This window comes from Ctenocephalides felis, unplaced genomic scaffold, assembly GCF_003426905.1.
Source record: "Ctenocephalides felis isolate EL2017-DRISC unplaced genomic scaffold, ASM342690v1 CF-g0.4_SCAFFOLD_03571, whole genome shotgun sequence".
Lineage (NCBI taxonomy): Eukaryota > Metazoa > Arthropoda > Insecta > Siphonaptera > Pulicidae > Ctenocephalides > Ctenocephalides felis.
The window spans coordinates 7,418,932-7,436,405 of NW_020539725.1; the positions used below are offsets into that span (position 1 = coordinate 7,418,932).

The 17,474-nt window shown below is 29.7% G+C and overlaps 1 protein-coding gene across 1 annotated transcript in view; it reads right to left on the reverse strand.

The window, feature by feature from the left end:
• LOC113384795 (potassium voltage-gated channel subfamily KQT member 1-like) overlaps nt 1-17,474 on the reverse strand; it is a 69,291-nt gene that overhangs the window by 15,050 nt on the left and 36,767 nt on the right. Inside the window, 2 exon segments of the mRNA XM_026622554.1 lie at nt 3,909-3,999; nt 5,834-6,023. Coding sequence (XP_026478339.1) covers nt 3,909-3,999; nt 5,834-5,859 — 117 coding nt within the window. The 5' untranslated portion in view covers nt 5,860-6,023.

Sequence of the window (17,474 nt, forward strand, 5' to 3'; positions counted from 1 at the left end):
TTCATTTATACAAGTAAAGAAAAAACGATTCCATTTTGGACCCTTTCACTGAGCACTCACGTTGATTTGCTAATTAATAGATAAGTTGATTTCATTAAATATTATTAATAAGTATAATAAGTTTCAATATATATCATTGATGAGTTTAAAATCTTTTAACAATTAAAAATATATTTTTTTACGACATATACGTCTAATTCAACAGTTAACTATAATTGACGAATATACTCGTCATGGAGAAGTGGGAGACGAACTGCATGAACTTCCAGAAATGTGAAAATAATATACTTGAATTAAAATTCAACTATTTAAGTAACATTCTCTACTATTTATTTTGATGATAATTTTTGTTTTTCATTAAAAAATTTAAACATTTTTTTTCCAAAAGCAATTATTTTGTCAAAACAAGTAAAATGTTTTTTGAATCATTCAAATCGAATGCTTAGCTCTCTCAAAAACTGCCAACGGCTGGACCTGCCTTTGCCAAAAACTAGTCAGCACATCTCCTTGGCTCAATAGGAATCGAATGTTTTCTGAACCATTCAAATTGGTATATCCGTGCGCCCAAAAACGTGGACGAAAAATTGTATCCATACATACATACACACTCTCTCTCACACACACATCCATTTTTTCTGAGGTATGCCAAAATGTTCAGGAACCTTCAAAACATGAAGAAATGTAAACATTTTTAATTTCGTTTTTTGGACGATAACAATAACTTACCCTATGGAAAGTTAAAAAAATGTAAAAGTTTTAGCTCTTAATATTAATTTTAAGATAGTCCGCCCTCCAGTCAAAGATTCATAGGGAAATAACATGGCCAAAATCTACAATTCCATTTGTTTTTTTAGACATTTATAACATAGCGATAGGTGAATCAAAATTTCGAGAATAAGTTTCTAACGAAAATAACATGGGTAAAATTTAAAACTCCATTCGTTTTATTAGAATTTTGCTACTTTGAGACAGGTGTTTCTAGAATAACATTGTATAACATTGTATTTGCTTATTTTGATCATAAATAAATTTAGAAATTTTAGTTTAAGTGCGGATTATCTTAAAATTAATATTAAGAGCTAAACTTTCGAGGAATTTTTTTTCAACTTGGAGGCGTTTCAACGCCTCGAGAGAATGAAAATTCGAAAACATTTATATTAAGGGACACCCTAATATACATGTATATTATTTCATTGAATTTAATCCGTTTTTAGTTCAATACGAATTTAATATATGCTTACGTTAACAAAGAAGTAAAATGAAGTAGACAACATTCTTGAATTTTGAAAAATAAACCCAAAATTTATATCCGTTCCAGCGCAACTTACTCTGTGGTTGACGAATATATACGTAAAATAAAGGGTCAATTCAGAGACGACACAAAACTGTGCGCACTGCTAGATGTAAACGACACAGTTAACTGGTTAATAATATATAATTTATAATTATTTTTACGGAGCCCCTATTAGTGTATGAACCCGTTTTGCTCTTGGTTATATTTTATATCAAAATCACATTTTAAATAATCTTTTACGGAGTCGATTTTTATTTCAAAGCGAATACAATAAATTGACAGTCATGTTCTATATAATGCTTACATAAAGCAAAAAAATAATGAGTTATTGAAGGGCATTATACTGCCGGCGGCGACTTCTTTTGTGCTCCTTTATAATTAATATTCTCTAGGAGGGTACAATTCTTATATACGACATCAATAAATTGCAATGTACAGACATAGAGAATTAAAGTTTATATGGGGGCACTTTTTAATTTATTACATAAAACATTTGTTTCCTTTAGATTTGCTCTCTTTTGATGTTGTAATTAGTAAAAGAAGGTATGCAGTGAAGAAAAAGCATCGACTTTATTTTTGATGAGTTTTTGAACAGAAAAGTAACAATGACACTTGTTTGATCTGTTTAAATATTTTATTTATTTGATTTATTAACATTCCGCAGTAAGTTATTTTTATCGCAAAAAATCTTTATTTTTCAACTGTTTCTGAACATATTGGCATACCTTGCAAAAAATGAATGTGTGTGATCGACACTTTCGAAAGCACCGATCAACCGATTTGAATGATTCAAAAAGCATTCAGTTCCTATTGATGGGTAGATGTGCCAATTAGTTTTTGCAAAAAGTTGGTTCAGTTGATTGGTTGGTTGGTTCAAAATGTGCAAAAAATGGCTTTACAGTTTGTGAAAGAATGGAGAATCTGATTAGGTTGATTCAAAAGACGTTTGAATCGTATTGGTGGCGAGACGTGCTGATTAGTTTTTGGCAAAGATAGGTTTAACCGTTTCGGAGGTACAGAGCAAAAATGGCAAAAAAGACAGTTTTTGAGAAAGAAAGAAAAATAAAAAAAAAAACATTTGTTGTTCTAATATGATTTTTAAAAATCAATATTACTGATTCCTATACAAATAAGTTTATTGGTGAATAGATAAACAAGTAAACTCGTAAGCAGGTAAACAGGTAGACACCTACAGGTAAACAAGTAGAAAAGTTAGCAGGTAGCAAATAGGTAGCAGGTAAACAAGTGAAAAAGTAGATGGATAGACAAGTGGACAGGCAAATAAGTAGACAGGAAAACAGACATATCATATCGATTTAATAAATCGATTATTCACGCATATCGGGAAGTTCATGCAAATTGCCTCAAGGAAAAATGCCACTTACAACTAGTTTATTTAATTATTTATAAGCAAGCCTTTATCAATAATGATAAATACTATTACAGGCTCTTATCAACCAATATGAGAATCGCATTATTAAAATATGTTACATTTTAGATGTTTTATTTATTACGGAAAGAAGAATAACCATTTTCGCCGAGAAATCCGATTCACTACTTTTATGTTTTCTTAATGATTCTGAAGATAATGATTAGTCATTCTGAATCGTTTGAGACCGAAATAGGAAAAAGTATCTTTGTGTATGTGAGTGTATGCTAAAAATACATTGGATAAAAATACAAATAATGATATAAGAAGAATAATATAAGAAGTGATTTTTTTTTTATAAAAATGTACTATTTTTTACGGTTTTCAGTGTATGTTTTTGTAATTATTTTCATAAGTAAAAATTCATAAATAATAATTTTATTAAGGAATTTGTTTTCACTAGAAAATCCAAATTTCATATTTTCTCAACGATAAAAGTCGCTCTTAATCGTTTGAGGCCAATTTTAGACGTTTCATTCAAGTTATTTTGAACGGCTGAATTGATTTCAAAAATTGGATTAGCATTGATTAATTTTGCGAGATTATCGGCCGAACCGTTTCATTACAATTACCTGAAAAGTGCTATATCAATATTAAAATATATATTGTATAATATAATCGTTTATTGAAAAGATTCTAGTAAATTTCGGCATTTTCAAGAGCAGAAAACTTTCTGCAGATTAATCTCAAATATACATGAAACTTAAATAATTAGTGAATATGAAAAAAAATATGAATCGACAAGGAAATATTTATCCTTCGACAGGTTGGATTTGCTAGTTTTATGTTTTCTCGACTTGTCAAGTCATTATGTGAAGCGTTTGAGATCAAATTTGAATAATGTATATGTGGATGCATATATGTGAAACCGTTTTTTGACGACATTTTCTCAAAAACGACTGTACTAATCTCAAAAATTTAAAAGCCATTCGATGAAAAGACTCGATTAGTTTTGCTAGTCGATTGGCCGAGTCGTTTCTTTATAATTAGCAGAAAAGTGTTATTAAATTTTCTGCGACCAAGTACAATATAATAGTCTTACTGAAAAGATTCTAATAAATTTGATCAATTCTAAATCATGAAGCAAAAATCCCAAATTCATAAGTTTGATAGTTATGAATTACACTTAAAATTATTATCAATTACTGTTTTAGTTTTTATTGTGAATTTTTAACCTCAACTTACCATCCAGAACAATGTTTCATTTGCAAAATCGCTGTACTCATCGATCGTGGAAAGTACGCTGAATATCAAACACACCAGAACAACCATGAACCTGAAATTACATATAATTTTGTATCAAATTAGATGTAAATTATTTAAAAATTCATCGACGATGATATAGCGACGTTATTCGTAACAGACAGAACACTTTTATTTGCTTTATAATTCAATGAGACAATATTTACATAAGTCAGGTCTTGATAACTTCCAAATTTAATGATGAAGTTTAAAAATTTGTTTGCAGACGAGAAGATAAATAAAGAACATGTGAATTGAGACTTAATACTTATTATTAGATTTTAATATTATACTTAGTTTTCTAAATATTTTATTATTATCAATCTGAAAGTTGTAAGCTATTTTTAAATTACTGTTTATATTTTAAATAAAAAAATGAAACTATTGGACATATCATTTCTAGTACAATATCAATCCATTAAGTTTCCTTCTACACAACTAACTTATTTATGGATTTCATTTTAAATTTTTGTAATTTCTTAATTGAATTACACATTAATTATTAAATTGATAGCAAAAAAAAATTCATTACACAAAAATGATAAAAAATTAAAATTTGTCATAATAGCGAAATAATTTCGATATTCACTAATTATATTAAAAATGTATTTAAAAGACTTCCTATGAATGAACAGGCCAGATATAAAAAGAAAATAATCATATGAATAACTATTAAAATTCACTCGTTACTCATAACCTAAATGGATAAATCTGTAGTTGTACCAATATTATTGCTCAAGATTTTTAATAACGTAGGGCGGGGCACAAAGGTTCAACTTGACCTATAGCAATTATACTGTAAAAACCAAACCATCTATATTAAAATAAATTACACATATCAAACGACATCAAACAACTATCATGTTCAATAAAATTCCCAGCTAATTCATCATTGCAAAACTTAGTTTTTTATGCTATTTTGTCAAAAATTTGTGACCTGGTCCTTTTTATCCCATAGGCAAGGTAAAAGGGGAACAACCACAGGGCAAAAAGATGCACCATTCTTTGATAAATTGATAATTTTAAAGAGGTTTTATGGAATGATAGTTACATTATTTAATCAACGTTGCAGTTTAATTATTAGGTTTAAAATTAGAAATCATAATCTAAATATGTATTTTCATGATAAACAAAAAAAATATCAACTCTAAGTACTATCATAAATCTTGCTTTTGTATGTAATTCTATTTAATTGATCATAATCAGACTTATTATTATATTAAAATATGATGCTGCAAATAAAGTGACTAAAATTTCTGTTTGAAATTAAAATTTTTTGAACAATTTTTGATGAAGATCACACTCCATACAATCTATATGGAAATTTGTCAAAAGAGTTGGAACAACTATTAATTGAATTTATCTTTAAAAAATAGTTTATTTCACAATTCACCTTTAAAGGTTAAGGTGGGTATTTTTATCCCAATCGCATATAAGCTATTTTATAGGTTATTTAAAAAAAAGTTGCAACAATTAAATAACGTATACTTGAAAATTGCATTCGGTATCGTAAACTGAACAACAATGCTCAAAAAAATCAAACAACAATGCTTTTTAAAAAAATCTAACAACGAAAAGAATACTTTCGTTATCAAATTGACAAAGAGGATTTAAGGCTGGTTATACACATTTAACCCTCTACTTTCAAATATTGTTAAAATTTTCCTAACTTTTCTTCTTTTCGAGATAATAGTGGTGGACCTTTTTACCGAGTTGGTAGTCGACATTTTACTAAATGAGTTTAATAAACCATATAAGCATTTATGGTAAAATTGTCCAAACTTGAAATTTTTCAATATTCTCAGGCCTGCTCAATTTTTCTGTAATATTTATTATCACTAGTCAATTAATTTAATTAAATAACTTACACAGTGAAATGATAAACAAAACACATCCAACCTCCTGGATGTTCCAAAAACACGTAAAGCCTCTCTTGAAAAGTTTTTCCTCGCCGGTGATAAAATACATATTTAGCTTTGAAGTCCTGGTCAAATGGTAAGGCTATTGGATAATATGGATCAGGAACGCCTACTGCCTGCACCACACCTTTTTCTTCATCTGGAAAATAAATGGAAAAATTGTAATGGACAACTAGCAAATAATTAATTATGTACCAGGCGGAAAACAAAATCAAGTGATAAAGTTACAAATAGAAATATAGTGCAGAAATAGCAAAACAAAATACCAGGATTGAAAACAATTCGACAACGAAAGGAAACTTCATATTATGAATAGATTTCATTTGTCTAAAGAGAAAAATTCGAAACTAAGGACCGGCTAGGAAAAGAATACACGTGATCGACTTATTCTTGCAAAGAGATAAAATATTTACAGTAAATTGAATGCGACGACGTTGAACTTCGATCCTTGGAAGAAAAAATGACGAGAGGTGTTTTCTTTCGATTTTCATCATCGCATAGCATTTTTTCCATGATACCGCTCGATAAATAAACTTATATAAGGAGCTAAAGTAAACGTATTATCGGTCCTTAACATCGACAGAGGCTATGAGTAAATAAGATAAAAGTCACGTATAGAACGAAACGAGTTATTGCTGATACTTACAAGGATAGTTTCGAAATGGATTTAAAGTTCAGCACGATTTTATGTAATAGATATTTCACAAAATTCTAGTTCATAAAGTGGTATTAAATCCTGTTTAACTACAACGTAGTAATTATTTCAAAAAGATTATTATAGATATAATTTACAATATTCTTCAATCAAGTGTTCTTTGATATATTCTTCAATTTTTGGTTAAAGATTAATGCATAATTTTAAACTATATTAACAAATAATAATCAAGAAAAATGGACTTTACGGATTTAAAAATAAAATAGCTTAAGCATATTTTAAAAATTTATAAAAAAATTGTCATAATTTGTTGTACCTAGAAAAAGTATTCTGGATGTTACTATTCATAACTACAGCAATATCAAATATTAATTAATGCGCAATAATTTTGGTACTTATTAATATATTTTATATTATATTAAAAAAGCAATACGTTTCTAGTTAAAAAAACATTTAGTAATGTTTACGAAAATTTCTTTAATTTCAAAAGTTTCTAGGAAGTTATTGAAGCATATTTTCAGATTATCTGTGCATATGTATGATATTTGTCATATTTTTGCTATTTTCAAACACCGAATATCCATTTTATTCACATTTTCCTACGGATCTCTCAGGCTGCCGAACCCGCTTTTCCCAAATAACCTAATCGACTCGTCATACCAAAATATTTTCGTAATCCGTTCTCTTGAAAACGTTAGTGAAAATTATATCCGAACCATAGATAAGGATCCGAACATACATAAATATAATTTACGAACATTCCCAAATATCTACATATTAATTTATATGAAGACTGCTAAATGAACAGACAAATTCTTCTCACACAAATGAAAACATAAATTTAATGGTATATATACTAGATGACTCGACAGACATTGCCCTGTACCCACGCGTACAATTTAAGTTCCAAATTTTTTAATATCCTATCCTACACTTTTTAATATTCTATTTAATGTTCTTCCATTTATGGTCTTGGCATAAGCTTTATACGTATTGCAGTTTTTTATCAGCATAAGAAATTCAGAAAGAATAAATACAGTATCTACGGTAAAAGATGGATTTTTTATTAATAAAATTTTTATTAATTAGAAAATCTATCTTCTTTTTCCTTTATTAAACATATTGTTTGCTTAAATCTTATCAAGATCAGGTTTCTTGACAGATGTCCTGAAGATGAAATATACCTAGTTCCGAAACGTTGACAGTAAATGAATAAAGAAATGGTTTATTAAAAAAACTCTGTTGTTGTTCATTACTTTTTGGATTCTTTGTTCGAAGCTCTACAATATATATATATATATATATATATATATATATATATATATATATATATATATATATATATATTTTGTAGAGTTTCGAACAAGAATCCAAAAATAATACAAAATAAAAAACAAGAAAAGTTTTTAAAAAACAATTTCTTTATTTAATTATTTGTTTATTGTCAACGTTTCGGAACTAGGTACGTTCCATCTTCAGGACATCTGTCAAGAAACATGATCTTGATGAGATTTAAGCAAACAATATGTTTAAGAATAGAAAATAGATTTTTCTTAAATAATAAATTAATTGTAACAAGTAATAATGTACAGAAATATGATAATACGATCAAAAAGAAAATGATAAAAATAAATGAGTGGATTATCAGAACAGGATATTAAAAATGATAGAAATTTTCTGAAAGTTATGGAAAATTTTTTTAAGAAAGGCTTAATGATAAAATTGAATTAATTACCTGTATGTTTGAATATACGTTAGCACTTTTTCACTAAACAAGAATTTTTGACAAAAAATGAATTTGTGAGTTATTTTTCCGCCGAATAGTTAACTTTTGTAAATCAAAATTACTAATTAAATTGTAAATTAAAATTACTTTTTTAAATTATTATTTGAAAACAAATAATATTGTATTCGTTAGTTAACTATTCGGCGGAAAAATAACTCACAAATTCATTTTTTGTCAAAAATTCTTGTTTAGTGAAAAAGTGCTAACGTATATTCAAACATACAGGTAATTAATTCAATTTTATCATTAAGCCTTTCTTAAAAAAATTTTCCATAACTTTCAGAAAATTTCTATCATTTTTAATATCCTGTTCTGATAATCCACTCATTTATTTTTATCATTTTCTTTTTGATCATATTATCATATTTCTGTACATTATTACTTGTTACAATTAATTTATTATTTAAGAAAAATCTATTTTCTATTCTTAAACATATTGTTTGCTTAAATCTCATCAAGATCATGTTTCTTGACAGATGTCCTGAAGATGGAACGTACCTAGTTCCGAAACGTTGACAATAAACAAATAATTAAATAAAGAAATTGTTTTTTAAAAACTTTTCTTGTTTTTTATTTTGTATTATTTTTGGATTCTTGTTCGAAACTCTACAAAATACATACACAAATCCAAGACTCTACCATTCAATATATATATATATATATATAAATATACATATATATATATGTGTTGGTCGTTGGGACTATATGATAATCTCCTATATTTGCGAAACTCCTGAATACACTAATAAATCACCAGGTCCTGATAGATTGATATGCTTTACAGAGTTTACGTAGTTCCACAATATTATATCCAAAAGTAAAACTGAGAAACTAATTTTCACACAATATCTTTAGAAACTAGTGATGCAAGACATCGTGCCTTAAGGCATATTGCTGTAACTTCCTGTACAAAAAATTAAATTTTTTTAAACTTTGAAAAAATAGATTTTAAAATTTTTATAATTTTTGAAAAGAATTGACCTTTTTGAAAAATTTGATTTTTTTTATTTCTTATTTTAGAACTTTTGAACTTTTTTTTAAGCAATCGCGATACGTTAGCTGCGTAAAAACGAAATACCGAAGCGCGTGGGCGCCGCGTCGCAGTATAATGGAGCTACATTGGTACGGAATCTATAGAAATGTAAACAAAATTTGTTCTTATTATTAAAATATCTATAAAATATATGATAATTTGATGTGCATATATCTAATGATCGTTTTTGTCCGCCAAATATCATTTTTATTACTTTTTGTTGGATCTCCGAAACTGCTAAGCCTCCCTTCCCAAGAATTCACCAGTTCTTGAATTATTCAATAAATAATTTTTGAGATTTATTCTAATCGGACGCTCCGTTCTCTCCAAAATTGAATTACGATTTTTGGCACTCTTTGCCCCATATCTTTGGGATCGTTCAAGTATTTGCAATTGTTCAACATTTTGCAATTAATGCAAAAAAATAAAAATACTACCTATGACGTAATCATCATCCAGACTTCCCTGCCCCCCATGTCAACCCAAAATAAGCAAATCAACAACCCCCCCGCGCCCCTATAGTGCTTACGTAATACTTGAACGGCCCCTTTAGAACGGCTGAACCTTTGCCAAAAACTAATCAGCACGTCTCGATATCAATAGGAATCGAATGTTTTTTGAATCATTCAAATTGATTGATTCGTGTTCTCGAAATCGTCGACGAAAAATTGTATCCGGACATACATGCGCGCACACACACAAGCATACATGCAAATTAAGCCGAAATGTTCAAAAACCACTGAAACTGAAAAAGGATGCACGACTAGTTAATTTTTCTCTCAATTTGGCCTCCAATTTTGATTTTAGATTCGTGTTCGGCGGTAAAAACTACATCGGAAAAAATTTGCCATTGGAAAACTGTTTTTATTTTGTGGACCTATGTTACCAATTGGATAATTGTATTGATTAATTTGTAATGAAATCAGGAACTTTATACTTGAAATAAACATTAAAGTTTTCTCCTACATCTCTATTCTTGCTGATTAAGTCGATTATTTACAAGTATCGCAAAGTTCATGCAACTTGACTTAAGGCAAAATGCCACTTATATCAAGTTATTTTTTACATATCACCATGTGTGCACCAATAGAATACAAAAAACAATTTCAATCATAAATTTGTCTATAAGTTTTAAAATATTCAATCTAAACTTTGTCTATCAATCGGAAGAAAATCTATCTCGATTTGTCTGATTTTATCGTAACATCGTCGACTATATAAGACTGAACGAACGATCTGGTTCTCGTGAAGAGTAGAAGTTTCGAAAACGGATACTCGGAATCGTCGGAATCGTCGGAATCGTGTATTATTCAGTCGAGAGAGATCGCATTTGATTTGTAGTAACATCTGGTGCTCCGTTTCAGACTTTAGTGTACTTCGCTTGAGGAACGGAAACAGCGCTCGCCAAAATGTCAACTGGACATCCCGAAGAAACTTCCAGACGAATTGCGGAATTGCCAACGTCGAATTGATAACTTGGTTACGAAAATGGTTCGCATTGCAGAAGAAATTCATTCAGTAATGGCATGTGGTAGAATAAGTTAGTTTTTTTAGTCCTTTGATCATTTTAAGCTCAAAATATAACTAACGGTGCATGCCATTGTGCCTTAACTTCTGGAACTTTCCGTACAGTAATAAGCATTCGAGGAATAAAAATAATCAATCATCAATAAAAATTTATCTATGAGTAATAACTCGCACCCTAAAACCCAAACTCGGTTTAAATTGCTTACTTTCAGTTTATTATAGCAACTTTTATTCTCACGTTTCATACGGCATCCAATTCTGGAGTTTTTCATCCGAACTAATTAAAATATTTAAGCTTCAGAAAAGAGCTATTCGAATAATTTTTTGCCTTGCCTTTCCAGTAAAGCCTTCTGCAGACCAATATTTAAATAACACAATATTCTAACTGTCCCATGCATTTTTCTGCTGGTAACATTATTTTTTCAGAAGCGAAATTCGTGCACTATTATTATAAAATTACTATCTGTTTAATATTAATTATGAATAAGCTTGATAAGAGCCTGAAATAATATCTATTATTATTGATAACGGCTTGCTTATGAATAAATAAATAAATAAATAACAATTGTATTAAATATTTTAAAATAATTATGAATATGTAAATTTCATCGTCGTACTTCATATATACAATATAATATAAGTGCTTATATTTGGGCGACAACCGTTCTCTATGTTTATCTACAAGAACGAAAACGAAACTAGTGGTGTATGGCATCGTGCCTTAAGGCAAATTGCTGGAACTTCTCGTACCGTAATGAAGCATTCGAGAAATATTAAATGTTTCCAAATAGATTATTAAGAATATTGTAACTGTTTTCTGTAAATTTTTACTGTAATTGTTTCGTCAACACGAGCAGAAAGCTTTTTGAATCATTCAAATTAGACGCTTAGTTCTCTCAACAACTGCAATTTTTTGTACATTTTGCTCGATATCTCCAAAATGGCTGGATCTGCTTTCGCCAAAAACTAATCACTACTTCTCCCCATCATTACAAACTGAATGTTTTTTTGGATCGTTCATATCGGATGCTCCGTTCTCTCAAAAACTCGATTTCTTTTTTTCTTTACTCTATGCTCTATATCTTCTAAACGTCTTGACCTGCCATTGCCAAAACCTAATTAGCACATCTCCCTATCAATAAGAATCCATTTTTTGAACCATTCAAATTGTTTGATCCGTGCGCCCAAAAACGTGGACAAAAAAATACACACACATCCATTTTTTCTGAGGTATGCCAAAATATTCAGAAACCTCTGAAACGTGAAGAAATGCAACAATTTCGATTTTTGGCTCATTACTATAACTTACTTCACAGTAAGTTAATAAACAAAACTTAATCATTTCTTCGCACCGTCGACATAAGCAATATGTTTTTTGAATCACTCTAATCGGACGCGCCGTTTTCTTAAAAACTGATAATCTTTGCACTTTTTACTCCGTATCTTTGAAACCGCTGGAAAAGCCATCAGAAAAATGTAATCAATTATTCACTCAATCAATACATATCGAATATTTTTAAATCATTCTAATCGGATGTGCCATTTTCTCAAAAAACTGGTTGTTTCTGCGCTTTTTGCTCCGTATCTCCGCTGGACCTGCCTTCACAAGAATGTAATCTATTATTCACTCAATCAATACGAATCGAATGTTTTTTAAATCATTCTAATCCGATATATCATTCTCTCAAAAACTGATTCTTTTTGCTCTTTCTGCTCCGTTTCTTCAGAACGGCTGGACCTACCTTTACCAAAAATTATTCAGCACACTCCCGTCAATACGAAGCAAATGTTTTATGAATCATTGAAATCGGTTCATATTTGCTCCAAATTGTATACAAAAATACGCACACACACATGCATATAGGCTATATGTAACGGGGGCAACTAGTAACATGCGTTTTCCAATAGAAACTTTAAGTTTAAAGATGTTAAAATGTTTTTTTTTTAGAAATAAAATGGCCAATTCTCCGATAATATAGAATTGTTATGGCAACTCTATGTTACGATCCTACCTTCTCATGAATTGGTAGTAAAAACTGTCAAAAAGATTCGTGTTGTGCAATCATATAAACACATAAAACCCAACCTAAAAAATGAACAAACATCAAAATAACAATTTAATCATAAGTGCATGTTATTTTACAGTTTTCACTACCAATTTATACAAAGATAAGGCCGTAACAAAGCGTCGCCACGATAATTTTATTTTAACGGAGAATTGGCCCCAAATGTTCCAAACTATCAATAAATCAAATCTGGGTAAGTTAATTCATTATCCATATCATATAAGTTCAGTATCATATCAAAGGAGACCGTGTTGTAAACGTCGTCTCTGTGAATAATCACCGAGGAGGTAGGTGGTGATGGTAACGCTGACAAAGTGGGCAAAGTGGGCAAAGTGGGCAAAGTGGGTAAAGTGGGCAAAACGTGTACATGTCGTATCTTGTGTAACATGCATACGTAATTGGTTCATTAAGGAAAGTACCACAGACGGTGCAACCGCCATTCAGACTTCAGGAACTAGTCGTGAACAGCGGCGGTCGCAGTCCATGGACACAAATGAACCTAATTCAAACACTTGATATTATACTCGGGAATTATTATTTATGAACATACGAGTTCCATGCAATTTCGGAATAGGTTGGATTCGTAATTGTGTGCAATTTAAATGATCATCTAGGATTGATCTTTTATTTTGTGGAAATCAACTGAGCATTGGCATCGGATTTGAATAAAAACAAAATGTCATGACATTTCTATAGTTTTGTAATGAATAAATTTCAACACATATTTTTACAGGTGGAAATTATCTTTTATAAATTTACTCATTTCCATAAATAATATCCCGTAGGACAAGTTATAGTAATCACAAAAAAATCGAAAATGAAAATTTTTATAGGTCTTTACGTTTCAAAACCTTCTGAACATTTTCGCATACCTTAGAAAAAATGGATGTGTGTGTGAGTGTATGTATGTATGTTCGGATACAAATTTTCGTCGACGATTTCGGGAACACGGATCAACCGATTTGAATAATTCGAAAAACATTCGATTCGTATTGATAAGAAAACGTGCTGATAAGTTTTTGACAAAGGCAGGTCTAGCCGTTCCGAAGATACGGGGCAAAAAGTGCCGAAAACGGTAACTCAGTTTTTAAGAGAACGGAGGGTCCGATTTGAATAATTAAGGTCCAACGACTTTGGAGATATGGAGGAAAAAGTAAAAAAATGAGCCATTTGGCGGTCAAAAATAAACATTAGACATATGCACATCAAATTATCAGATATTTTATAGAGATCTTAACAATAAGTATAAATTTTGTTTACATTCCTATGGGTTCCGTACCAATGTTTACACGTTAGACGGCGACGCGGCGCTTACGCGCTCTGATATTTCGTCTTTATGCAGTTAAAGCAGTACGATTGCTTTGAAAAAAAGTTCAGAATTTCTAAAATATTTCAAAGTAATGATTTAAGATAGAATGATTTAATATGGATCAAAATTCTATTTAAAGTTTCAAATCATTGATCAACTTTTATTGATTATTATTATTGATTATTTTTAATTACTCGAATTTTGAATTGCGGTACGGGAAGTTCCAGCAATTTGCCTTAAAGCATTATGCCCTAATTGCCTTAAGACAGAATTCCACTTACAGCTAGTTTTAATGTTCACTTGCAGTGAAGTTACACTATAAAATTAAATACATATGTTCACTACAAACAAATAGTAATATAGGACATCAAAACTTATCAGAAAATAACTTACTACAAAATCATGTTTATTTTTGTTAAGAACTCTCTAGTGGGAACGTGCTGAATGCTGACATACTTATAGTTTAAATATCAACATTTATTGCTTTTTAAGTCGAAAGCTTAGCCAAAAAAAATTAAAGAATATTTTTCAACCTTAAACAGAAAAATCTAATGTAATGGTCACTGACATTGTGCTTTGTGCTTTAAAAGCCCCAATTGTAAATCTAAAGTTTTTTATACATATACTATATCTCCAAATTTTACTATACAAAAAGATTTAATCATATCTAAAATATAATATTCAATGTGTGGAAAATTAATTGCTGACAGTACGTTTTTGCAAAATTTTGCTCCGACGCTTTGAATGCCAAATATGCAAAATAATCCTGAAGGATGCTTAAAGCTAATGAAGATAACATTCTCCAAAATTATTATTTGCCAGCCGAAGGATAATGGCATATGATTTCGGTGAAAGGTTGAATTAATTAAATTCTATTATTTATGATTAGGTACTTCACTCTTGGTTAACTAAATATGAACGCAGTGGGAGCATAAATTATATATAACAACATATAAAAAAACAGATGCCATCGGTAAGATTTAGTTACGAAATGCTGGTTGCTACTATAAATATTTATGAAAATGTATATACAGGGTGTCCCAGACCTTGACGTCAAGCCGAATGAGGATGATAGTCGTGATAGTATTGACAATAATTGTAATAAAAAAATTATAAAACAAATTATCATACGTTGTTTGGAAATTATGAGCTTTTAAGTGAAACCTAGAACTTTGATGAAATTGAAGGTGACTATTTTTCGGTTGTTGTGGTTAATTTCCACTAACTTTGTTTATTTAAACTTTGTAACTGTAATAGTCAAAAACATTTCTATAACGACAATCAAAAACAATAAGACAGTTGTCACACGTTTTCAAGCGTTAAGATTTTTTGTTGACCCTTGAATTTAAAATTTTAAAAATCGGTCGACTTTGAGAAGCCCTCCTTCAAAAAATGTACTCAAGTGTGTTGGCAAGCTTCCTCAAAAATTGGCGGATCTAATTAGGATCGTAAAATGTTAAAATACTTGATAATTACATTTTTGAAAAAATTCGAGTACCAATATGACATGATTTTTGCTAGTAATATATTGCCCATTCAATTTGACCAATTTATAAATTTAAATTCATAGTTCAACAAAAAGTCGAAATTTTTGAAAACTTACCAGATTTGTATTATTTTTTCTGATTGTGGTCCTAGAAATGTTATTCACGGTTACGGTTTCAAAGTTTAAATGTGTAAAATTAGTAAAAAATTAATCACAATAACAAAAAGATGATCATATTGTACCAAAGCTCTTGGTTAGACTTAAAAGCTCATCATTTCAAAAAAATGTGAGATAATGTTTTTTTAGCACTGTTAAGGTCAATACATATTTCACTCTGTTTTGCCTTGACGTCAAGGTCTAGGACACCTGAAGGTCTGTATAATACGCCTGAAATGTATATAACGCCAATTTTGGTGACTTGAGATTTTCTAATTTTATTTGTTAATCGGGTGCATGGCATCGTGTCTTAAAACAAATTGCTGGAATTTCCCGTACCGTAATCAAAAATCTTGATTTCCGTATCATCCCAAAAAAAATTTACACATGTACAAATGTTACAAATGTATACACATTGATGTACGTATGTCCAATAAGCATTTTTGACCGCCAAATTTTTTAACTTATTTTTATTGATAGTCCATAACCGCTGGACCTGCCTTCCCAAAAATTTAATCAGATCTTAAATCTTAGATCAGATGTAACATGTTTTATGAACTATTAAAATCGGACGCCCCGTTCTCTTAAAAACTGAGTTACCGTTTTTAGCACTTTTTGCCCCGTATCTTCGGAACGGCTAGATCTGCCTCTGCCAAAAGCTAAGCAGCACGACTCCTTATCAATACGAATCGAATGTTTTTTAAACCTAATCGGTTGATCCGTGTTCCCAAAATCGTCGACGAAAGTTTGTATCTGCACATACCCACACCCACACACACACATACACATTCATTTTTTCTAAGGTATGCCAAAATGTTCAGAAACCGTTGAAACGTAAAGATATATAAAAATTTTCATTTTTGATTTTTTTGCGATCACTATAACTTGCCCTGCGGGAAGTTAACCAGTAAAAACATAAACAAATATTATCAGAACAAGGTCTTATAAAGATTTTCAGTCGATCTGATGTGCCATTATGAAAATAAATTTCATAAATCTACCAAAAATTCACTTCATTTTTAGAAATTTATACTTTACGCTACATTACAATATATTTACGGAATTTATTAATATAAAGTAATATGGACACACAAAATATTTATATTATCACACCCACCTTTAACTTCTATTTCAGTCTTTTCACTCATTGAACACAAATTTATTTATTTTTAATCACAAATAAAAAATCACAGTTTATGTAACTATATAATATTATAATTGAAACTAAAACTCAAAGTGTTTATCACCGCACATTATTGCATAAGAAAATGCCATTAGCAACGTTAGCAAAATTTTGTATGAGATTGCAAAATCATGCGTATTAATAATAAACACTCTGTACAAAAATATATAATAAACAATTTCTATATTACACATTCATAAAAATTGAATGAATCAATCCGCTGGACAAAATTTAGGTATGATTAGTGAGTGTTTAGAAGTTTAATTAGTGGTGTATGGTATCGTGACTTAAGGCAAATTGCTGGAACTTCCCGTTCCGTAATGCAATATTCAAGGAATATTAAATGTTTTCAAATTATTAATTAATATTATATATATATATTAATTAAT